General features: G+C 23.3%; 1 protein-coding gene across 2 annotated transcripts; it reads left to right on the top strand.

The window, feature by feature from the left end:
- The first annotated feature begins 282 nt into the window (after window positions 1-282).
- Window positions 283-8,195, top strand: LOC129619165 (alpha/beta hydrolase domain-containing protein 17B-like). Of its 2 annotated transcripts, XM_055515541.1 has the most exons (4): window positions 283-1,060; window positions 3,622-3,996; window positions 4,055-4,320; window positions 4,395-4,535. In XM_055515541.1, exons 1-3 carry the CDS (start codon window positions 786-788, stop codon window positions 4,269-4,271), a joined length of 867 nt encoding a protein of 288 aa, XP_055371516.1. In that variant the 5' UTR covers window positions 283-785; the 3' UTR covers window positions 4,272-4,320; window positions 4,395-4,535. The 2 variants fall into 2 exon arrangements, with proteins under 2 accessions (XP_055371516.1, XP_055370699.1); XM_055514724.1 differs by lacking the exons at window positions 283-1,060; window positions 3,622-3,996 and adding an exon at window positions 5,159-8,195 and having other exon boundaries at window positions 4,180-4,320; window positions 4,395-5,104.
- The last annotated feature ends 18,526 nt before the right edge of the window (window positions 8,196-26,721 follow it).

Below are 26,721 nucleotides of genomic sequence, written 5' to 3'. Positions count from 1 at the left end.
GTAATTCCTATTATTTGCTGTTGGACCAATTCTGATAGCAAACAGTGTCTATATATACACAGCTTTCATACTCAGATTAAATCGTAGATTTATACGAATATGTAAGTAGTAACTTAGTTAATAAACTTATTGTGAATGCCCAATAAATGTGAATATAATGTTAAAAATGAAATTTGTTGATAAGCAATTTACTTTATTGCTGGCTGCTAAAAATCGTTTTTTGACAAAAGGTGAATTTTTATAAAATACACACAAATATTAAAATTAAGTTATTTGAAAGGAATGTTGTGGTCAATCACACTACATAAGAAGATAATCTACTAATAAAGAAGAATCTTATTTAATTAACGTTGTATTACTTTAATTTGAAAACTTAATTATAAAAAGAAAAATAAATTAGAAATATTAATTAGGTGCTTCTAATAAAAATATGTATTCAATTTAGACGGAATATCAAATGTTGGGAGTTGGTGTTATAGTTTTGGAAGAAAAGACTGGCATTGTATAAAGAATATCAAAAATGGAAAATAGCAAAAAAAATTAATATCAATGAAAAATGGTTTTAATATAGCGGAAGTTTAAGTGCTTTTAATACGATCAATTCAAGTGAAAAAGAAACATTTTTTTTTTTTGAGACAAAACGCGATTTTAAATATTGAAAAATTGTGACTACTCCCTTGGATATATTTAATATTTCACGAAAAATCGAAAAAAATTAAAATTTAATTCAAGTGTATGAGTTGAGGACAGAAAATTATTGTGAAAAAACTTCAAAGAAAAAAACCATGAACGGGTTAAGTTTAAGCGAATTATGTTGCTTATTCTGTTGTCCACCGTGTCCATCCAGGATTGCTTCAAAATTAGCATTTCTACCACCAGAACCCACTTATGATATTAAAGCTGAAGAAAATAATCCAACAAAATTTACATTAATATTAAATGAGCGTGCGGATTGGCAATTTACAGATCGTGATAAGGAATATATTGAAACATTTTATGCAAGATCTTCAAGAAATAATAAAATCGCATGTTTATTTGTTAGATGTAGTTCAAATGCCAAGTGAGTATGATATAAATTGTGACATATGTAAGATTATGCCTTAATTAAAAAAATCTTAATTAAATAATACAAAAGATATATTTATAATAAGGAATTTGGCATTGGTAGAAAAAGTACAATTTGTGTATACAGAAACTGAACTTTTTCCTTTTTCATTACTTATGATAAATCACCCGAAAATCTAGGATGTTGATAGTTATTAATTTTGTCAGTGTTGCTTGATATTTCATCTAAAACGAAATTCTAAAATGTTTCCTTAAACGAAAAAAAAAATTAAGTAGAGATATTTGCATATATACATACAGGTAGGTAGATAATGTACCTGTTTAGGTATATAGACTATACGTTATAATACAATTTATATAATACAATATATATGTATAACACAATTTCATATTTATCTACCTTGCATTGTAGATAAAAATGAAATTGAATGTTGTTATTCTTGTAATATAAAAACTTTAAGTAATTTTTCTATAAAAATAAATCAATATCGCCACCGTACGAAACTAAAAAGCAAAATAAAATAAAAGAAAAGTTTTTTTGTAAAAAAAAGTTTTTAATCAGGTTGATAAATTATGACGCATATCTTGTACATATATATCTATCCACATCACATATACATATATTTTTTTTTAATTTTCTTAATGAAAATAGTTTTGAAAATTGGTTCAAATTGTTCTCTTGTAAAATTGTTGAAATTATAAGTATCAGAAAACGGTAATTACCTACCTATTTTAAACTAAAATATTATTTCAATAATGGCTATTATTCTATGAAAAACTTATGTATAACTAATTTTTTGCTAATATATAATATTTATGACCGGTATTGTGGTAATATATAATATATAATGGCATGCCCGGTAGATAGGTTTACGGACTTTTTAAATTTAAAAAAAAAAGTAAACCAGGGGTTAGACATTAACGTATTTTTTATGAAATTACTTATACTTAAAAAATTTAAAACGTAAGTAGGTATTTGGGTATCTAGGCCTAATTATCCATAAATCAAAGTTTTGATAATATTTTCTAAAGAAGTTAAGTAAACAATAATAAAATAGCTATTTTATTTTGAACATTTTACATTTTTGAGATAATTGTAGTAAGTATAACATTGTTGTTATATAAGATGTTGCTTAAAAATCTAATATTATTTAAAAACATATTCACATAGAAAAATAAGTTTTTAACAAAACATAAAAAACATTAAATTATATATTCTTTAAGTAATAAAACAATAAATAAAATAAACTGTTTTATACGAAAACAATGCTACCTACCTACATAGATAGGGCTAATATTGTTTGGTCAAACTACTCTTGAAGCTTTTTAGATTATTTAACCAAAATATAAATTTTTAATAATCAGAGAAAAAAAACTAATTACAATGGATTAATACTAGTTGCGAAAATTAAATTGATATATGTATATGTTTATAGGTATTTACATACCTCATTTTATAAGATTATTCTGATAAATTTTCGTCTGAAAACGTCTCAAAAATATTTCATAAGATCTTAAAGGGGATAATATCGAACCAACAAATATGAAACGATTTCCAAAAATACACAAGTAATTATTGAAAACAGCCCTGTTGAACAATTCTTGTGTAAAATAGTTTTGTAGGTGTAAGTTTTTTTTTAATTTCTAAACTTAACTTTTCAAAAATCCAGCACATTTTTGATTAAATTCTAGCTTTTCATTTGATGTATCAAATTTAATTTTCAAATCGCTAAAATATCAATTTGTAAATGTTTGAATGCACAATATAGTAATTATTTTTCTAAATTCAACTTCCAAAAATTAAATATTTTAAAAATATTTATATACATATATATATATATTTATTTATAATAGTACATATTTGTTAAATTAATCCATACATATATACAGATTCAAAGAAACATATTCATAAGTATAATATGAACTATCATTTTGTAGCATGTAATGTTAAAATAATTTGAAATACTAGCAAAATTAATATTAATAAGGTTGTCTTAAGAGCATATTTTTCCGTTAACAGTTTCTATTATGGTTCTGATTATGGGTTTTTAAAATAAAGTTATTAGTTTATTTTAGCTTTAAAAGTTCAATCAATAGATAACGTTTTATCTTTTTTCAGTTACATTTTGTCGATAAAATTTCTTTGTCAACCAAGTATTCAGGATTAATCGAAATGAATTTTATGGCCATAATAAATAAATGATTACCTTTATTGCTTGGAAGGCTCTATTTTTATTAAACTTTATTGTGTCCATTATAAGTAGTGTATATTTTATATAGTTAATGACTATAGTATGATATACACTATATACATATGTAAACATAACCATATCTTATACTATTTATTCAAATATTCAGCGTCGATAAAGAATAAAAAAATTTAAACTAAAACATTTGTGAAAAATTTATTTTTGAATTTGGAAAGCATAATGTGTGTTTAACTGAGAAAAATGTTTCTTTTACAGTTTCGAACTGCCATTACAAATAAATTATGTATATATATCAAATGTGAAATTAAATTTTTAACCTTTTCTAAATTGCATAATTTTTTTACAGATTTACCATTCTGTTTTCGCATGGAAATGCTGTTGATCTCGGTCAGATGACTAGTTTCTTTTATGGTTTAGGACAAAGAATAAATTGCAATATATTTAGCTATGATTATTCAGGGTATGGTGTTAGTACTGGGAAACCTACAGAAAAAAATCTATATGCAGACATTGATGCAGCGTGGCATACATTAAGGTCACGATATGGTATTAGTCCAGAAAACATTATATTGTATGGTCAAAGTATTGGAACAGTACCTACTGTTGACTTAGCATCCCGTTATGAAGTAGGCGCTGTAATTTTACATTCACCTTTAATGTCAGGAATGAGAGTGGCATTCCCGGCAACTAAACGTACATGGTTTTTCGATGCATTCCCAAGGTATATTGAAAAAGAAAATTTAATAATTTATTTTAAAAATTTTCTTTGGAATTTTTAGTATTGATAAGGTACCAAAAGTCACATCGCCAGTGCTTGTAATTCATGGGACTGAAGATGAAGTAATAGACTTTCAGCATGGTTTGACAATTTACGAAAAATGTCCTCGAGCTGTTGAACCACTATGGGTTGAAGGTGCTGGACATAATGATGTTGAAATGTTTGGTCAATATTTAGACAGATTAAAACAATTTGTGTCAGTTGAACTTGTTAACTGACAAAAAGTAAAGAAATCACCTATTTTAAATAATCAAGAGGCTGATTCAGGTTTGTTTCAAGATAATTTTTACTTTAAAACTTTATTTTGATGAATTGTGAATCAAATATTTGTTTACCTTAAGGTGACGACATTTTAAATAATATTGATATGAGTGAAGATGAATCTGTAACGATGAGTTCTAACTCCAATACACACAATTCTACTACCGAAAAATTACTCTAGCATACAATGCCTGGTGGAAGCTTTAATCATTCTTCAAAAGCTGATGAAAAAATTTTGAATTCTCAAAAAACTACTAAAAGTCTTAGTACTAAGAAATCATCAGCTGCAAAATGTGATTCAAAAAATGAAAAAGCTAAACCAGGCAAAGCAACAAACGTAATTAATGATTCATCCTCCACACAACTTGTTGCAATAACAAATGAAAAATCAAGACAACTGCAGCAACAAACAACAAAAAAATCTTTAAATTTCATTAAAGCTTGTTCTTCTTCTAATTCTGTATCCCCATCAAAGTTGCCACCACCACCTTCTCCGCCAACACTTTCAAAAACTGATGCAAAAACCTTTTTGAAAATTGAAAATCGTGAAAAAGAAAAAATGATGTGTGAAGCAATAGCTACTATATCTGATAATAATAAAAAAAATATTTCTGCAAATTCTTTAAAACCACAAAAATCATCTTTACAATCCAACAAATCTAAACCCGATTCAATATGCTGTACATTGTGCTCATCAAGTGATGTGAATGAAATTACTTTAAAAATTAAAGCATGTCAGAGTTGTAACAACGTTTCAATCGACCAAATAAATTGTAGCGGGCAAATTCTGGTAAAAACAATCACAAAACAATCAGTGTATTTATTAAGTATTTTTTATTTCTAGAGTTCACCAAACGATATTATTTCAACTTTGACTGGGCAAAGTTCAATTAATTTTAACTACCAAAGTCAACAACCACCTCCAGTTAGCACAGTACAACAATGTTATCATCACTTAACTAATATTACACAAAAATTACGCAATATGTATAAAAACCAAATTCACACATCTCAATCGCAATCATCGTCCCAACGTTCATCAATAGTAACAATACCAGAGCAAGATATACCTATGGAATTTTTTAAAACACAACAAACAGATGCAAAATCACAATTAAATTCTTCGAAACATTTTCATTTTTCCGTAAAAAAGACCTCACCAAATACGGATCAGCCTCAATCTGAAAAACAATCAAATAATTCTACAATAAATTTAATTTCTTCCAAACCAAATATATCATCAATTTTCAACAATACAAGTAATATATCCAAATCAAAATATAATCAGAAGCAAGAAACTTCTAGTAAATGTAATATTAATGGAGACGTTTTAGTTTTAAAAATTTGTGATTTAGATCATAGTTCAAATTTGTCTAACAAAAAGTGTGAAAGTATGGGTAAAGTAGTTGAAACGACAAAAGCAGTAAAGTTGAGTGATTTGAATGATTTTGACCATGAAAAGTCATCCAACAGAAATAATAGCAATAATAACAATAATAATGAAATCTCATTTATCAAAAAAGACTGTCAACATGAAAATTTCAATCCCTTACGGCGTCAAAGTAGCGTAGACGTTGCAACATCTCCTTCGTTGTGTTCTCCAGCTCAGGAAGTCACCGTATTTAACTTAAGTCCAGATGAAATTAAAGTTGAAAAAATAACATCACCAGCACCTATTACTATTTCTCCTACATATTTTTCAGATAATAATAAGAAATTAAAGATCTCTTTAAAACGAAATGATTCATATCAAAGTGGTGATTCTGGAAAATTATCACCTTCTCAGATGTCATTCCCAAAAATTTCGCTACCTTCAAGAGGTAGTTGTGAAAAAAGATCACCAAAAAGTCATCAATTGCAGAAATCTCCATCAGGAACAAATTATCAATTGAAACAAAATAAAATAAAGATTCCTCGTAAAACTCAAAGTTTTCAGGGTGATGATATTCCAACAACCGACAGGTCGAAAAATTTGGTCAATAAATCTTATCGCAAAATAATGGTTATGTCCGAATATAATAAGGACAAGAATAAAATAAAATATAATAAACATTCAGATTTTTTGAATTCAAATTTAAACCATCGTCGTAGCTTGATGAAAAAATCAAAACAACAAAACTCTGAAATATCAAAGTCACTAGATATACTATTACCCTCAGATATCTTGAATGATTTTTCCGATCTCCCAGATTCATTCTTTAATCTTCCACCTTACACCCTAACATCAAAATCAACAAGTAATTTGAATGCAATTGTTAATGACTATGACGATGATGACGAAGGACCTTTTGAACATATCAATTCGGTTGAATTAATTTTTATATCTGATGAATTTTTAAATAAAGCTGTTAAACATGATCTTAAAATTATTAACTGTACTACAGATTTAAATGAAAAGGTAAGGTCGCCTATAGAAATTAAAGTAAGTAAACCGAATGTTTCATCAACTTCATCATCCAAAACAAGTTCCAAAAATAAGTTGCAGAAAGGTTCCTCTTCAACTGAATCGAAAACTATCAAAACTCCAGATTCAGTATCAGGTGGCAGTAGTCGTAAAAACTCAATATCGCCGTCAAGGCCCGATAAACCACTAATTACAAAGAATTTATCGGACCTAAATATAGGTTCAAAAAAGCTTATTGTAATTTCAGAAGATTTCAAGAGAAAATCACTTGAAAACACAGTTATCATAATCAATCAAACAGAAGATGACGACATAAAGCCACCTTATCCAGTGCAGCATCAGGAACTTGCGTTAAAAAACTTACAAAATTCTAAAGATAGAAGTCCCAGTGAATGTGGTACAACAATTAACAGCAGCAGTGATTGTATTGATGATAGTTTAAATGCTAATTTAAAATCAAATACGAAAACTACAACAAAGCGTAAAAATTTAAAAGAATTGAAATCTTGGGGTAGAGAAAGTTCTGTGGATGATGTTGGTAATCAGATGGTTAGTCATGCATTTTGTTCAGCTGAGGAACCTGATGAATTATGTCTTGAAAACAAAGAGATTGTTGAATCCATTAAATAAAATAAACTTTCAAAAATTAAGTCAAAACACGGCGAAAAGTCACGTCAATATAAGTAAAAAATTAACTTAATATTTCTGAAATTTGAATGTTTATTAAAGTAATATTTAATAATACATGCATTTTTGAAATTTTCATGGAAAATAATCATAATATTTATTATTGTCTGAAGAGAAACGAAATTACATAAATATAATAAAAAAATAATAAGTATTTTATTGCACTTTGAAAATTTTCAAAAACAAAAATAGTAATTATGTAAATTATATATGTATGTATAAATTATTTTTTTTAAATACATAAATGCATAATTTTTAATAACTTTAAAGAATTGTGTTAATACGAATAGATGAATATCCACAAAAGCCTTGTAAAGACAAACAATGTAACGATGTTTAGTGACAAGGATAATTGAATAAGTATTGAAGGCACATTTATGAATGTTACATATATAATTTAATTATGATTTTTATTGTGTTAACATTTTTATATAATATTTTAAACGAATTTACTATTGAAACCCTTTTTGCTTCTTTAAAATCTTGAAAACGACATTCTAAAAATCCGAAGAGTACCATATTTTTGTGTAGTATTTAGTAAGGCGGTATTTTTAGCCTTACGCAGTTATAAAATAACTTATTAATGCGAGAAGTTAGTTTTTAGGTGTGTTTTTAAATATTTTTAGATTATTTCAATAAAGTTTTACTTACCTTTCCGAAAACAGTAATTTTTATTTTTAATTTTTTTCAAATATTTAGAAAAAATCATAAGGTTGCCAAAAGTCATGCTTATTTTTATTCCTTGTATCTGAGTATCGAATATCTAAATATCTAAAAAAAAATTTTATTTTAAATTACATACATAATAAATATTTTAGTTTTACTTATTTCTTTTTAAAAGTATATATATATGCATACATATATGTGTACATATTATGTGAACATATATTATAATATTTAGTTTATAACAGAAAAAAAATTATTTTTTTTTCTTATATAAAATCTTATGTTTAAGTATTTTAAATATTCTTAAATTAAAAAAAAAAATAAAACAATAAAAAAAAAAATACATTATTTTATACAAATATATATAATAATCATTTTTTATTCTTTATTTTTATTGTCGACTGCATCTTTCTTTTCTTAAGCTCTTTATTGTCTCCCCTACTGATTTACAATATGTATAAAAATAAATAATTTTGATGTTGAAAAACTTTCCTAATAATATGCATGTCCAAAATATTCATAGCACAAATTATTAATGTTTGTTTCCGTGTATTTCTTTTTTGTGGGTTAAATTTTTTTAATATCACAGTGTTGCAAAAAATACAAAATTTCCATCGTTTTTTTTTTCAAATTTTAAAATTTTTGTATTTTAAGTTACATATTATATTAAAATAAAATTCAACTACGTTATCTAATTAATATAGTGCACATTTTGAAGAATAATTAGCACGAATCTAATAAAAAGTTTTACATAATTATGACACAGATTTTTAAATAATAAATTATAAATTTCAAGTATTTTTCTATATTTAAAATAAATTCAAATTTATACTTTTAAAGTTTACTTCTTAAAAACCAAAAAAAAAAAACCTAGTGCAACTTTTATAAAATTAAATATTGATAAAAAGAACACTAACATTTTATAGGATGTCTACCAAAATGCAGGTTTAACATCAATTCTTATTCAACAATGCTGTTTTAATTACTAAATAACGTAAGTCAATTTGATGTTAGATTTGCATTTTGGTAGATGCCCATATATTTCAATTTGTAAAAACAGAAATAAATATATAAATTTTAAATAAGGAAGTCTTCGTATGAACAAGTATTTAGTTTTGTTTGACCAAGTATTTTAACATTAGATACGTATACGCATGTTACTGATTTTGAGTTATTGTCTACGTTGTTACTTATGTATGTGTGTTCATTTAAAATATTTTATTAATTAAAATTTTGAATATTCTGTCTAATTAGGTTTTTCTTAAATAAAAAAAGATCGTTAATTTATTAAAAAATTTTTTTTCGCGGTTTAAAAAATTTGATAAAATTGTTTTCAAATTTAAGTCGCAACGACAATCGTCGCTTAACTTCGACAACTAGATTAAGGCTCAATATGTATTTTTTTAAAATTAATCCGAACGAGAAACACGTAACGGTTCTTTCAAAAAAAACATCAGAACCAGAACTTATTCGCTTATTTTGTATCAGATACTTAAATTAAATTTCGTTAATTGTAAAAATAAAATTTTTTTAAAAGTAAAGAGTATTTTTGTTTTATCGGGCAATGTATTTCGAATTTTTATAAATAATATACACAAATTTACCGTAAACTCATAATTAAGGTTCTTGACGTATACATTTTAATTTTTTTTTAAAAAAACTTTTAAGTCTTTTTTATTTTAATATTTCTTGAAAGTCTTATGACACTTATGCAAAATATATTATATTAAAATATATGTATGTACATTTTATGTGTATGTCTAAATACGTGAATGATAATATTTTAAGGCATTATCATTCTTATTGATTTATTTGGTTTTGTTATCGATAATTTAATAACTATACACTATGTCTTATATTATAATAATCCCAGAATATTCGTTAATAATAAATTCATATATTATTGAATATTAATCTGATATTTATTTAAGCTTTTAACATGTTTATGATTAAAAAAAATACAAAATATAATTAGGTATATGAAATAACTTTAACTAAAATTTTCCCATTCAAATAAATTAAATAATTTTTAAATTAAAATTTCAATATTAATTTTTGTTTTGCTATTAGAAAAATGTTGATGGGTTCCATACAGCCAATAAAAATATTTTATTACAATAGTTTTAAGTTTTCAAAGGAGCTTGGCAAATGAATTTTGTGTTTAAATGTCGTATTGAGTAAGGAAGCTTCTACTGTTACTGAAAAAAAATTTTTTTCGCTGCCTAAAGGAAATTGACATTGTAGAAGGAATATAATATACTCGTAATCAAACTTGTTGCCAAATTTCGATAAGAATTTTTAAAAGAATCAATAAGGGAATCGATTGCAATGAGTTTTCCTAAAATTGTCATTTCTTAATATAAAATATATGTCTGAACCATAACAATACGATGCAAAATATGATGAATTTTTGCTATGAATTTATACTAAATAAAAATTTAAAAACAATAATTAAGGTCACAATAAAAGAAAATAAAGTAACAGAAAGAAAATCGTGAATTGGAAAATGTTTACTTATATAAGAAACCTAATTATTAACACTATTCAAAAATATGATCTTTAAGACCGTGCCAGCTGGAGGGAAAGTTTTTGAAGTCATCTACTTTTGATTGCATAATTACTTTAAAACTTTTCCGCTGGACATATTATTTATCAAACGCTGAACCGTGTGAAGAACTATAATCTTCTAAATTGTACAAGTTTCTTCATGATAGTTGTAATTATCAATTATCATTAATTTTTGGTGACAATAGTCACTTGAAAAAACAGTTGACATTTGATCTAAAAAATCTGAATTTTAATGTTTTTATTGAAATGTAACAAATAATAACAAAGTTGAAACAAAATTTTATACAAACTTTTTAATTGGAAAACTAAAATTGAATTTAAAAAAATTTTAAATTTTTGAAAGGAAAAAGTAGAATTTACGAAAAACAAAAAAAAATCTAGTAATCAAAAAAATTTTTTCGAAACTTTTCTTGGTAAAGAAAATTATAGGTTTTTAATTTTTGCCAATTTTTATAAGAAATGGTACCTATATGCTTTGAAGTTTTTGAACACATTTTTCTCAGATTTGGTGCAATTTAAAAATTTGAAAAAAATATTTTCGAAGTCTGGACACCGTTGGGTATCTGAAGTTATTAAAATTATCCAGCTGAAACGAATTTTTAAAGACATGCCATATAAATTTTGACATTTATTTTATTAGAAAAAAATTTTTTTTAATAGGAAAATTTAATTTTGTTGTACAAAATGGAGTTTATAATTGATATGGTATTAATATTTTAAAGTTAATAAATAATTAATAAATAATTTGATGCGATTAATAAATTTTAAAGAAATTTCTACAAAAACTAAAATTGGTGTACGAATGATGCAACTAAAGAGGTGTTCCGGTTAAACAATTAATTTAAAATATGCGATTGAATAGAAATATATTTAAAAGAAGAAAAACATAAATTTTTGCCGAACTAGGTGAATCTCATAGGAGAATTTGGGGTTTGTTTTTAGAAATTTGTAAATTTTTTGGATAAGGAACTCTTATTTTTCTAAATTTTTTGATAAAGGAATATTAAATTGAATTTAATTTTAGTTTCATCAACATCTGGGTTTGATTTTATTTGAATTTGTGGCTCACAATATTTGTGGTTTTTGTGTTATATCCCCTCTACCATAAAAAATCTTTTAACGTTTGAGGACTTAAATTAAAGTTTAAACAGCTGGGAAAAATTCTATTAAAAAGAATTTAAAGTTTTTAAAAATTTCTTACGAAATTATCTAGTTAAAAAAACTGAAAAAATAAAACAAGGGAAAAATTTGATTTTCCCTAAAGTTCGAATGCTTTTTATTCCAAGGTACATAAAATACAGAATCAAGCAACATTTTTATTTTAAGCCCTTTACTAGGCCTTTCAGAAACTGTGTGTTTGAAGTTCCTATCTTTTTCAGCACGAAAGTTGTAATAAAAAAAACTTGCATAAGTAAAAATTTCGTGAAAATTCGTCAAAATCCCTGAAACTCGGAAACCATTGAGATTTGGCACCCAGTCCGGAACAAATGTTTTACCCATTTTCGATCTTCTAACCAATGGTATATGGGCCAAAATGTTTTAAAATTTAGTGAAAATTACAGATATGGATCTAGGTTACAACTCTATGATTCAGTAACTAAAAGAGACAGGGAAAAATCATACATATTATGAAAGACGGTTTTGTAAAACATTTACGAAAGTGTTGTTATCTCCAAAAATCGAAATGGCGGATGGATCATCTTAGCATTGGACCGACAATATGATATAACGTAATATTAGCAACTCACACAATCATGTTTTATACGATTAATTTTATATTCAATATACATATTAATTTTTATATCTAAGCTTTGTACGAGAATGCTGAGTGCCACCCCCTCACCGTAAAAAATCTCAAGACATGTAGTTGTTTTTAATCTTTTGACAAAAATTTAAAAATTGATCTTTTATTACCTTATTCTTTATTAATATGTATATATGAGTTATACATATGGATGTACATATGTACTTTTACCATGAATTTATTGACTTACTTTTCTCTATCCGTGGAAAATTGTGAAATCCCTTTATCACTCATTTAGTAATATGTATATCTGGATTAAAATTTATGTATATGTGTAGGTACAAGTGGTGGTTTTAGATGACACTGAATCAATTAATTTCGACAGTGAGATATTCATTACCCCAAGACAGGCCCTTTTAAACTTTTTTATGGTTATTTTGGGTAACACCAAGAAAACCTAAAAGAGGTTTTCAAGAATATTGTGAAAATAACATGGTTAAGGTCAACCTCCCAAAGATTAGGTTTAAAAAAAAAAAATATTTCTTGTTCTTAGCAATTTCTGCGGGAAATTTCTGTCGATACTATATATGTATATGTACATAGGTATTATAGAACCAGTGAAGATAATTTAACAAGTGTGTTTCATTTACGTTTTACTGTAAAAAAGTTTGATGTCGTTTTTATTTAAAAAAAAAATTCAAGATGTGTACATAAGTGTGTATGTACATATGAAGATTCAGCGACAAGCAAGACATTCAAATTATTCAAAAAAATTTTTTTTTTTTGGAAATATTAATGCTCGAAAATCCACGTAAGGGCCGATTTTTACATTTTATTCTATATCTAAGGATCTGATTGAAATAATTTAAGTTTTTCTTGTTACCTGAGTAAACGAACTTTTCATGGCATTCGAATGGCATAAGGTGAACCTCTACTAAAAGTCAAATTTTCAATTTTCTAGATAGGCTAACTAAATGCTTGAATTTGAAAAAAATGTTTGAAGGCCATTTTCATAATCTTACGTCCCACTTACACCCCACCTTTGCTATAAGAGAAGAAAATCTGATGTGCTGATCACATCATATTTTTTTTTCTTAACAAAATCAATTTTAAAAGAAATTTTCAGAAAATACTAAGAGCAGTCAAAAATTTAAAAGTATTTATTCTTCTTAGAAGTCCTATTTGAACATCTCTTCATAATTTTACCTACATACTTGTAATTTAAACAAAGAAGGGACATTTCGATTAAATTTCATGATAAAATTGCATGATTTAAAAAATTTTAGAAAGTAATATTTTTTACGATTGGGGTAAATTTATACAAAAAAATTGTTAAATTACGAGTATTAAAAATATTTTTAAGAAATTGTCAACATAAGAAAAAAAAATTAAATTGAAAAAAACTAGAACGTTTTAGGTATTGAAATATCATACTATCTGAGGTCGTCTTTTTCTTTAAATATCGTTCTCGACATACATATGTATTTTAGTACAAAACACAAATAAAGTGCCGTTTTCGAATTAAAGCAAACTTTTTTCTTTATATAAAGTTTCTTGTAAAATTATGTATTATAAATTTATTTTGTAAAATGAATCGATAAATTATAAAATTGATAAGGCTTCAATTTTCGCTTCCCCAAACCATGGGTGTGGTAACATAATTTTGTGATATTGTCTTAATATGTTGTTGACACATAAAACCCATTGTTAAAATTAATCTATGTAAATAAATAAAAAAAATCATTCTTACAACATCCGGAACACTATTTACCTTTTTAAAGATGAGGGATGTGCTTATATTCACTTCAGGAAATTATTTTACATAATGGTATATCGACTTCTGAGAACACAATCCAAATCGTTTAAGATTGCAACGGTTCGCGTCTTGTTAGTTAAGGTAGCATTTTGTCCCAAACCTAGCTGATTGAAGTCGGCGCTAGATCTGCAAGGTTAAGATTTCTTAACATTACATTGTTCAACACAAAACTCTGATTTAGACCGAGTGAAAAATCTTTATTCATCGTGGAAAAACGCTTCATCCAGTATACAAAGCCTAAAGCCTCCTCAAAACAAGAATAATCTGCACGGAAGATTTCCGCGGAAAGAATCTATAAGGGGTTATTTAGACAAGAACCTTAGTTTAGAAGATCTATGTTCATATCTAATTTAATGTTAATTCGGCCACCTGAATATTTCTTGGAAAAACACAATTATTATAATTAGTTTCCATACTTATATTTCAAGTTTCTAACAAATGTTATTTCATAATAAAAATTAATAATTTTTCTTTAAAATAACGTACATAGTATTTAAAAGTCATTGACTAGGTCTCTAATAACATCGTTTTAAAAATATACATGTGTGCCAAAATAGTTTGGCCATCATTTTTTGATATTAAATCATTTTTTGTTTTTACTTTGTCATTGCATTATGCCCCCTTTCTGTTAAATGTAGGCTTGCAGACAAGTGAAAAACATTCATCTACAGTAATTTGGTTCCAAATTGACTGGATGGTTTCTTTTAAATCACCGGCAGATTTTGCAGTCGCTTTCTCAGTTCCTTTTTCATCTCAACCCATATAAATTCTAAGTCGGAGAGATCGGGACTAAAGAGGGCCACGGAAGTAAGGGAATGTTGTGTTGCGCTACTCATTGCTTATTACTTTTGGATATATGACAGGTAGCACCATCTTGTTGAAAAATGTGGTGACTGTTACAACTTTGCAAAGTTGGAATCGATGGTATAATTATTTTTGATACCCATCTACAAAATGTAAATTTTTTGTCTGGAAATTTTAAATTTAAATATCATTTTCTTCGTTATAAACTTCTTATATATAACAGAAATCTTCGTTATAAACTTCAGTAGGTGTAAAAGTCAGTAGATCTTTTCAGTAGGTAAACTTTCTACACAAATTTCAAATGTGGATTCGTCACTCCAAACTATACAGATTGCCACTACGAATTTGTCCAATTTATATGTGTTTTATACTAACCCAGGCGGCGTTTTTTTTTGTATATTTGTAAGTAGAGGCTTTTCTTTTGCTTCTTGATATGTTGTAAAGTAGTTGAGCAAGAAAAACTCTTATTGTAAGTTTCTTTCCACTCACTTGTAATTTGCTTTGATATTCTTATATCAGTTCTAAGTGGTTTATTACGAGCCATAATTTTTTTTGGATTTTTTTTTATTATTATTCTTAATTTTTTTTTTCTTAACATTCGTTTACAACATTTCTTAAAACTACGATAAATTATTTTAATATTTATACTGCCCCCATAGGAGTTCTCTAAAAATTATATTCACAAATGCCAAATGTTTTTTTCCATTTACTTATACTATTACTACTTATTAATTAATTAATTCTAATTTTGTTTTAAATTAGTTTGGAAAATTATTTGAAAAAAACCAGACCTTTTTTTATACAAAAAAAAAACTTAAAACTAAATAATAACTAAATTAATAAAACTTAATCTAGTTCTAAAAAAACTAAATAAAAACTTATACTGGAAATAATATGTTATCAGGAATCATTCAACCACCATACGAGTATATGATTGGTTTTTTCATTTTTGTCCCTTTCAGTTTGGTAATAATCATATCTAATATCAAAATCATTATTGTTTATTACATAGTTTTGCGGATATAAAATCTTTTTATCAGTTGAATTTCTATTTATATGGTAAATAATCGGTATATTATTTTCATTTTTTACATATTTATTTCTATCTAAATAAATAAATGCCTGCGGTGGTATAAAACCTGATTGCATTGTATATCTTACATAATTATCATCTTCATATACTAAATCTGAGACCAAATCATTTTCTATCAGACTCAATTTACTGAAATAAGATCTTGTTATTTTAATTATAAAACTATCAATTTTTTTTATTTTACTTTCTTCATACAAAAACTTATTCGAATAATAGTGTTTATCCTCAGTTTCTAATTTTCTAAATTTACCTAAACAAATATCTGATACATTTCCTCTCAAACCTTCTTATCATTTCCACTGTCGATGTATTCACGTTATACCATATTGGGCATCCATATGTTATTATAGGCCTTATCAAACTCTGGTAAGACAGTATTTTCACTCTACGATAAATTTTATTTGAATAAAACAGGTGTTTGGCGATAGCAAATGCTTTCCGGGCCTTGTTAAGTTGTTTAACTACATGTAATTTGTAATTCAAATCGAATGTTAAAATTAAACCTAAATATTTTACACACTTAAAATTTTTTATAACTGTATTGTCAACAGTCGTTATATGTAAATTTTTCCAATTTTTTCGAATATTATTATTTGTTTCGTCAACAATTGGCCTAAAAAGTATGAGTTCGCATTTATTAAAATTGATTCTCAAATGCCAAGATTCAATATAGATTTGAACCTCATCAAATATCTTTTGCAGCTTCGATTGTATTTCTCCTATCTTTATTCCCGTAGTTATAATTTAACGATCTAGCTTCATAATAAGCCTCCAAAACATAAAAGCAAATAATAATTGTAACGGTACTAATAACTCCTCTTAAATAAAGCCTTAAAGTTTTGTACAGTGGCCGAACTGATATGATCAATAATATATGTGGCCGAACTATTTTGATGCAAATGCATTGTTTGAAATTCTTTCTAATAGCATCGCACATCGTGACTTTTTAAATACTATGTACGTTATTTCAAAGAAAAATTATTGATTTTTATTATGAAATAATTTTTGTTAGAAATTTTTAAATATAAGTATGGAAACTAATTATAATAATTGTGTTTTTCAAAGAAATATTTAGATGGCCGAATTAATACTAAAATTGCATACATATTCATTTACTCTTTGCAATATGAAAACGGGCAAAACTATTGTAGAGAAACTTCTAAGAATTCATGTTTTGTTTTTAATAAGTATTTTAAAAAAATATCAATTAAATAATTTCGATTGTACATACATGTATCTGTAAATATTTCAAAAGGTTTATTTAAATTTTTTTAATATTTAATTATGCTGTGTTGGTAGAAAAAGCCCCACACTAATTCCCTGCGTTGATAAATATTGAAAAATGTTTATGGTTTCCTTAAAATAAGTAGTCAAAAAAAGGCATTTTTAGGTCTTATAACTTTTAGAGAGGAGGAGATAGGTAAAAATTTTCTTCTATGGAAATATAAGTTTCTAGCAAAGATGAAATTTCAGCTTTTTGTCCGCAAGGTTGTAGAAGTTTTGTAAACAGACGCACGAACAGACACACCGACAGACGGATAGACGGACAGACTATAAGAAATCTGATTTCATGAATCTAAAATAGACTATAAGAAGTCTAATATCGTGCAATTACTTAGTCAGTTTGAATACATGTATAATGTGTCAATATAATGTATTAGATATGTATATGTAAAATTAATTATAAAGGTTGCATTTTAACAACGAAATATTCATGACTTTCAAATTGCAATACAGTAAATTTTGTAATTGCAACCCGTTAACTGATTTTTGAAGTCAGGGGAGATACAGTTTACATAAGACTTTATAATTTTGTCAATAAGAATGTGGGTTTTAAATAATGCAATTTGCATTACGTTTCTTTTTTTATATTTTGTATTGAAAACTGTACTTTTCAAAAACAAAGAATGTACAAAATTAGAATTAGAATTGGATTACTAAAAGTATATCATGTTAAGGTGGAAACATAGTAAGAGCTATAGGAAATTCGAAAATCAGTTCTGATTTAGATTTTAATGAACTTCAAATATAATTTTTTTTTAAATGCTTCGAAAATATTTTAAGTTTGAAAAACATCTCATTGAAAAATGTAAGATATTAACAATCTGGAAAAATGAACTATTTAATTTCTATAGTGAATTATCACGAAATAAACTGACGGCGATAAAATAGCTAGAATGCTATTTTATCATTGGCGGTTGTTTTTTGACATCATCTGTTGCCATTTGTTTGCTACATCATATGCAAAATATTGAACAGCAGCTGAAACAGTGAATTTAAAACGAATCTTGAAATGAAAAATACGTTTTAAATTTTTTTTTTATTTAATTTTATATATTAATTTCATTCATTTTGTTTTTTTTTTGTGTTTTTTGTTTTATGTTATTATTACAATTAATATTTTATGTTGGTATATATATCTATATATATATAAATATATGTATATATATATATATATATATATATATATATATATATACATATACATATATATACTTACATATATATGTTCATATATATATATATATATACATATAAACTTACAACTCTTATTTAAAGATTTTTTGGATTTATTTATTTTATAATTTTTTGTTTGCTTTTTTTTTGGTTTTTGACTTATTAATCTCTAACTATTAAGTCTAAAATGTATTATAAATAATATAATAATTTATAAATCATTTTCATTTTATTTTTTCAATTATAATTTTGAGAAACTAGGGGTATGTGCATTTTTTTTTTAATTTTAATTTTGTTTTTTTTTATTGGTTTTTTTTTTTTTTGCAAATTTACAACATTATTACAACAGTAATTATTTTTGTTTTATTATAGATATTTCTTTTATTACTTTTAATAAGTAATTATCGCTTTATATAATATTTTATTCGTAGACAAACTAAAATAATTTCTCAATTTTGTTTTAATTTTGATTTTAATATTTTTATGTTTTTATTTTTTTTTGGATTTTTAAAAGTGCTTTATTAATGATTTTATTTGTTTTGTTTTTATTTGGTTTTTAAATATTAAATATAAAATTCAATTTTTATAGGAGTCTTAAATCTAAATTTAATTCTTTTTCTTTAATTTTTAGGTTCAACGTATAAACAAAATTTTTCTTTTAATTTTTTTAATTTTAATTTTTTTTTTTTGTCATTTATTAATGTGTATATATATAAATAAATTGTACATATAATTATTTGTATATATATGTATATACACATATATATTTAATTACAAGTATCTACGTATATTATATATACTTATGTATACGTATATTATATATACATATACATTATAACTTAATTCTAAATTAAAGCTTATTCAAAGAACCTAATATTTTACTTTTAATTATTTTAAACTTTAATGTTTATATATGTGTGTATATATATATACATACATTTATGCCTAATTTAATTTATATATGTATATATAAACATATATGTTTTACATTTTCCTTAATACATAGTATATTTTTATATTATTAATATGAATATACAAATATAAATTAAATGTGAACAGAAGTATTATGTAGTTTAGATACATGTTTTATTAAATTTTTTCAATTCATATATAATTAATTAATTATATATGTATATGGATGTGTAAATATAAGATATTTATTATTATTTTTTGTTTTTTTTAATAGAATTGTGAAATTTTTTAATAAATAATTGATGTTTTCATGTACATATTTTTGTTAATAATATTATTTAAAAGTTAACATACAAAATTTTTATATTATTAATTGGAAATTTATATAAGAATATATAAAAAAAATTAAAAAATAATCAAAATTTGCATTTTATAGAAAAGTAAGATAATTTTTCAAGAAAGTAAGATAATTTAATTTTTTCTTTTTTAACTAAAATCAATGATTATTTGTTTATTATAATTTAGGCCGATTATATTTAATGAAATATATATTTACATACATTTATTAGCATATATATATATATTCACATATACTTATATATGTGTATATGGATATATATGAATATAACAAATATATGAATATTATTACATAATACATATATGTAGTATATAGGTACATATTGTTATTTTTAAATAATAAACAAATTTCTCATGTTATATATTCATAGTGTTTTTTTTTTTTTTTTTGGAAAATTTAAGATTAATAAAAATTCAACAATATTTGTTTAACGAATTTTTAATGATAATGTTATAATAATTTACTATTAGGTAATTGTATAATTTTTTATATACGTTATGTACATATTTATAAGAATATAAGATCATATATACATATATGGACGCGTGTGTTACAAATAATTAGTTAAAATTATATATCTACATATATACATATATGCATATGTGTTTAAGAACATGTATGTGGCAAAGAAAAATAATCACTAAACTTGATTTGTAAATTGTAAAGTTAATTGCTCTCACTAAAATTATGAGAGCAAAAATTAAAATTAACATAATTTCTTCTTTTTTTTAAATTTATCAATTCATAGAAATGAAAGCAAAGTCATAATTTTACTACAATACTGATTGCAAAACTATTTTTGTACTTTTTATACAATTAAGAAGCTTTAGCCTTTTTTTTTAAATATTTTTTGTTAATTTAAAACTCTACTTAGTGTTACTTTTTGTCGCTGTTTGGGCGCTAAACTTTATTTATTTTTTAATAACAATTTTGCTTTTTTTTAGTTATGATATATATATATATATATATATATATATATATATATATATATATATATATATATATCTATATTGTATTAATATTTTAAGTTAATTTTTGTTTATTATTTCTTAAGTATGCAAGCTTAGCTATTCTGGCTAGCTATGTATGTTTTAAATATTTAACGATAAATTTATATTTTAGCGGTTATTCCATATTTTGGTTTGATCATTTTTCTAGTAGTTCCAGCCAAAAAAAATTATAAGCACACAGAAATTTTTTCGTGCATAGGATTTGAACATTGAAAAAATGAATTAGCATTGTTATTAAACATTTCGCTAAAATTGACTTTAGCGATTATTCATTATTGCCATATATTATGGAGTAAAAGAGAAAAGATAAAATTCACATCAACATTTAAATTGAAATTTAAAATAAAATAATTTTTATCGTATTGCTATTTTTAAAATTTTGAAAAATTTTACTATACATATATGTATGTACGTATAGAAATTTTGTTCTAATCATTAAATTAATTTTTGTATGTTTTGATATACATATGTATAAGCATATATTTTTTTTACTTTTTTAATCATTTATGAAATCCCTGTATCAATTTGCTAAATAATAAAGAAAACAAAAAAAAAAATAAAGATTCTTATTTAATTTCAGAAAAAGAAATAAAATAAGAAAATTTTTCAATTTAACGTATATTTTTTTAAAAAATTAATTTATATAATTTCTATTCGGATTTTAATATAATCTTTATATAATATTACATTTAAATTCAACTAGCTTTTAAAGAAATTTATAAAAGAGAAAAGTTTTAGTCACATTTATTGTAGGGTATCATTTATACTTCTTTTGAGAATTTTATTGATTTATTAAAGTTATGTAGAAAAATTACAATTTAAATAATATTTAATATTGGTAAAGAAATTTTTAAAATAAACAAATTATAACGTAAGAAAAATCTTAAAATTTTATAATTTCAAATAAAAAAAAAATATTACCTAATTTAGAAATACCCTATTGCTGGAAAATAATAAATAAATATTTTTATACCAATAATATTGCATGGATACTATGCTTCAATATAATCTTTGATTTTTTAATTTACACTTCACATGAATGTGCGTTGACCCAAAACTGTGATTAGTTTTGTGATTAGTTCTTATTTGCATGTAGAGTAAAAATAAGTATGATATTTTGACTACAAAGAAACAACTTGACTTTTTAAATGAATTTCTTGCAATTTAACAAATTCTAAAATAATTTATTAAAAAATTTTATTATATTTCAAATCTTTATTTTAAGAATCGTATTAGAGTGAAGTATCGAAATTTACGTTATTAATAGTGCACTGGGAAATTGATATTGTATAATTTCAATAAATGAAAATTTTTATATGAACACAAAACAATTTATATAAAAAAAGGTTTTTGCCTTAGTAAATTGTTAAAGTTTTCATTATTAAATATCGTATATACTCATTTAGTGATAAACTTCTTAGAATAATTTACAATTAAAATATGCGCATATACTCTCAAAAATTTTTATATGCGAAAAATATAATTTCAAATAAAAATTCTAAAATTAATCATAATTACTAATTTTTTTTAAAATTGAATGAACTTTAAACCTATAAATACATTCGTAAAGTAAAATTTAATTTTATTTGAAGAAAATGGAGAAATGGTTACGTAACTCCATTTATTTTAGTTTGACAGTATTTTTCTTTTCTAAATTCATTTCAAATATTTTAAAATAAATTAATTAACAATTAAGCAAGAATAATAAAATAATTAATTTATTTGCAATATACTATGAATTTAATATTATAAATGTAGGTTAATTAAAATAAAAATATTTAGGCCGTTAAATCAATAAAACCATGTTATGAGCTGCAATATCTGAAATTGCATTCTGGGGGGGATAAAAACTATTCCGGATTTTTTATATTGCACGAAAGCATTGCTCATATAGTCATATGTCATATGTATGTTTCTATTTTGAACTTAATAATAGTATTTAATTGTCTATATATATATATATATGTATATACAAAATGAAATAAATAAAATGTTAATTAAGGTAATTTTATTTAACTAATTTTACTATTTACTATATAAGCTTAAACCAAATGATTGAATTTTTTTTTTTTATTCATTTTTAATAAAACTCTATAGAATTAAAATTGCAAAGGGTTTAAGTATATGCAATATTGCTATATTTCATTATAAATATGTACATATTTATTAGTATTTTTGCAAATGCTAAATGGTAAATGTGCACTTTAACAAAAAATTTATATATGTAGGTACTAGCGTAATCTTATTTTACATGTATTTGTTATGTATACCTTTATATACATGTGTACTTTTTCTTTAAAATTAAGTAATAATATAATATACTAATAATAATATTGTGTTATGGTAAATGAAGATACAATTTATTCATTTATTAAATAATTTTTTTTTTCAGTCTTTAAAATTTAATAAAAAATTATATTGTGTGTATGTAAAAAAAAAATTTTATTTAATTTTTTTTTTTTTTAAAAATAAAATGTTTTTGAAATTTAAAGCGATTTCGATTAAAATTGCTCATTTTGAATTTAAACTTTTGACGATAACTAAACGCTTAAGGAAATTTTTAATAAATTTATTTGTTATAATTTCAAATTTTAAGTGTTTATCATAGAGTATCTGTTAGGGCTATCGTAAAAGGTTTGACGATAATGTCAATCACTTCATTCGCTTCATTTGAAAATTTCAATCTTTTGAAATTAAGTAATTTTCGCAAATGACATTTAAAAAATTGTTTTGATAAAACGGAAATTGTCATTTATTTCGCTAACGAAATTTTCAAAAATCTTCATCCAAATTATAACAATATAATCTATTTAATTACTTATTATTTTTCAATTATTATTAAAGAATTAATTTAATAATAATTGAAAAATTTTTTAAAAAACATTTTATTAAAGTAATCAAATCAAATTTCAAAAACATTTTAAGTTTATACATATGTAGTTGAACATGATTATTTTATAAATTTATTTAAGTAATTTTGTTTTTCTTACAAAATATAAATAGGTTTTATTTAGTTTAAATTTTCAGTCTGTTTAAATTTAATTGAAAAACAACAAAAAAAACCTTAAAAAATGCAACCCATTGTTTTTATTGTATTTTTTTTTTGTAAAATATTTTTTCTATTTCCTATTTGTGCTTAATACTTTTTTTATTATTTTTATAATAATTTTTACTTTGAAATAATTAATAATTCTGGAGAATTAAAATAAGCTTTAATTAATTATCTTTTCTTATTTTTTTAAATTTTGACAACCATTTGATTTTTGTATTTGGTTTTCGTTTATTGAACTTATAAAAAGCAAATATATGTATATATATATGTAAGTCTCGATCCAGTGAGAATATTTAAGAAAAACAAACTAGAGAGTTTTTATAAATGGGCCTCTTATATTTATTAATATAGTTTTGTATTTTCTATTATATAATGTATATTTACTATTATATTTTATCGCGACATAAGATTACAAATTTAAATATTATTTAGTAATATTTTTTAAAATATTTTTATGTTAACTTAAGTATAATGTAAAATGAATGCTGAAGAAGAAAAATAGATGTATACATAATATAATTTTTAAACATACATATGCTTGATTAGTTGCATACAAATCAATAATTATCCGAATACAAGAATGTTTACTTGAGTAAAGAGCATGAAAAAATTCTGAAGAATTTTTGAAATCTAAGTTTTATACTTGATTTCAAGTTTATAATTATTGACTTTGAAATGAATCTTATATTTTACATTGATGAAATTAAACCTTATAAGAAATCACATACATATATATTTCATCATTTGTATTATAGATACAAATAACGTACATACATAAGAACTATCTGAAATAAAAAGCTAAGAAAATTAATTTGAACAATGTTTTGAATTTTCATTCAAGAATTCTTCATTATTATAAATTATATTTTAATAAATACTATATTGTCGTTTTTTAATATTAATACATAATTATATAAACTTTTTATATAAAACGTAATAGTTTAGAAAGAATTTTTAAAAAATTTTGAGATAATATATTAAAATAATACAACTTAGATTAAAATAATTGTTGTTGTACAAAAAAACAATGAATATTGTTCATAAAACTCCAGAATAGACAGAACAAGTCGAGGCAGAAAAATTTCTCCTCGAACTTAACTCTAACCAGTGACCTACCGCTTTCTGGGCGGACGCTCTAACTTTATCAAAATTTAACTCTGACAAATCTGTTTTAATTTTTAACTAAAAATATTTTGAATATTCTCATCAGCATTTTTTATATATATTTATATATACATATACATATTTTGAATTTATTAATAACAATAATACATATTAAATTAATAAAAATTTATAAAAATCTTCAAATTATTATTTTAAAGTTTTATTTGCGTATATAAATTATTGCCATTCTATTTATGTAAAGATTACATAAAAGTAAAAATAATTAAAAATTTTTTTATTTTGAATAATTAACATAATATTGTCCTAAGTGATGTTTACACTTCCACGAGTTTGCAGGTTATTTATAAAAAAGTTTATCAAGTTTTTTAGTTATGCTAAATCGATAAAAAAATTATTTTCATTTATTATAAATTTTGAAATTTCTAATATTATCTATAAATATGAATTTATAAGACAAATTAAGTTAATAATAATATTTCTCTAAATTAATCTTGCTGTGGCTATTTCGTTTGGTCAAATTGAGAATTTTGATATTGACACGTAATGTAACTTTATTTAACAACAAAATTTGTGTTACTGAAAAAATCGAACTGACTTACTAGAACAATAAATTTTCTAAAATTTAATACTACAATTTCATATATGTATATGAGAACTCAGCTTTTATATTTTATAATCAAATTTCAATTTTAAAATAAAAAAAGTTCTTGTAAATTTCTTAAAACTTTATTTTGACTTTATTTTGTTTGAACCTTATTTTATGTATGTATTTGTTTTCAATAATATACACATATGACATTCATTCATAAAGGATCCTATAAGGTGGCACATTTACAACATTTTAACTTTTGATTATTGTTTTTATTATTTTCGAAATTATTCTGAATATAATTAAAAATCATTTTAACATAATATAAATTAATATATACATATATATCGTTACGGAAATATTTTGTCAATTATCATCAATTATTTATTTAAAAAAATCACAATTTTAAAAAAAAATATTAAAATTTAAATTAAATTATTTTGTTCTGTTCTTTCTATATTTCAAGTTTTGAGATTGTTCATTTTTTTCCGTTTACATGTACATACATACACATACAATACGGTATATAATTTTTAAATTCTCACTGTTTGCCTTTATTTTGTTTATTTTATTTATTTTAATTTTTTGTATTGTTAAATTTTTATTAAACATTCATAAAATTGTTTTTACATTCTTTCAATTTCCATATTATTTCTTGTCATAATATAAAATATATTATGAAATACATATTTACATATATATATATATATATATATATATACATACATGTATATATACATTTATACATATTAAATAGATATTTTTTTTTTTCAAATTAACGTAATTAAAATATAAATTAAAATAATAATTGAATTATAACGTAATTAAATATAAATTTTGACCTTTATTTGTTTCTTGCGTCCTCCTTTTTTCCTGTTGCAAATCATTAAGTTTATTTTGTGATTTACATCTTAAGATTCCACTAAATCATGCATACAGTATAATATTCTTTTGGAAAAATATTCATTTGTATATATATTATGACATTTTTTTTTTATAACTAATTGGCAATAATATTATTTATTAAAAATATAATAATTCAAATTATCAATGTGTGTATTTTATTCAATAAATAATTATTATAAACATATTATATTTCCTAAATTTCTTGCATGCATTGCC

Source organism: Condylostylus longicornis, unplaced genomic scaffold (assembly GCF_029603195.1).
Source record: "Condylostylus longicornis isolate FDR11 unplaced genomic scaffold, ASM2960319v2 ptg000001l, whole genome shotgun sequence".
NCBI lineage: Eukaryota > Metazoa > Arthropoda > Insecta > Diptera > Dolichopodidae > Condylostylus > Condylostylus longicornis.
Note: the sequence above shows the minus strand (reverse complement) of the source record. Positions and strands in the feature narration are given on the sequence as shown.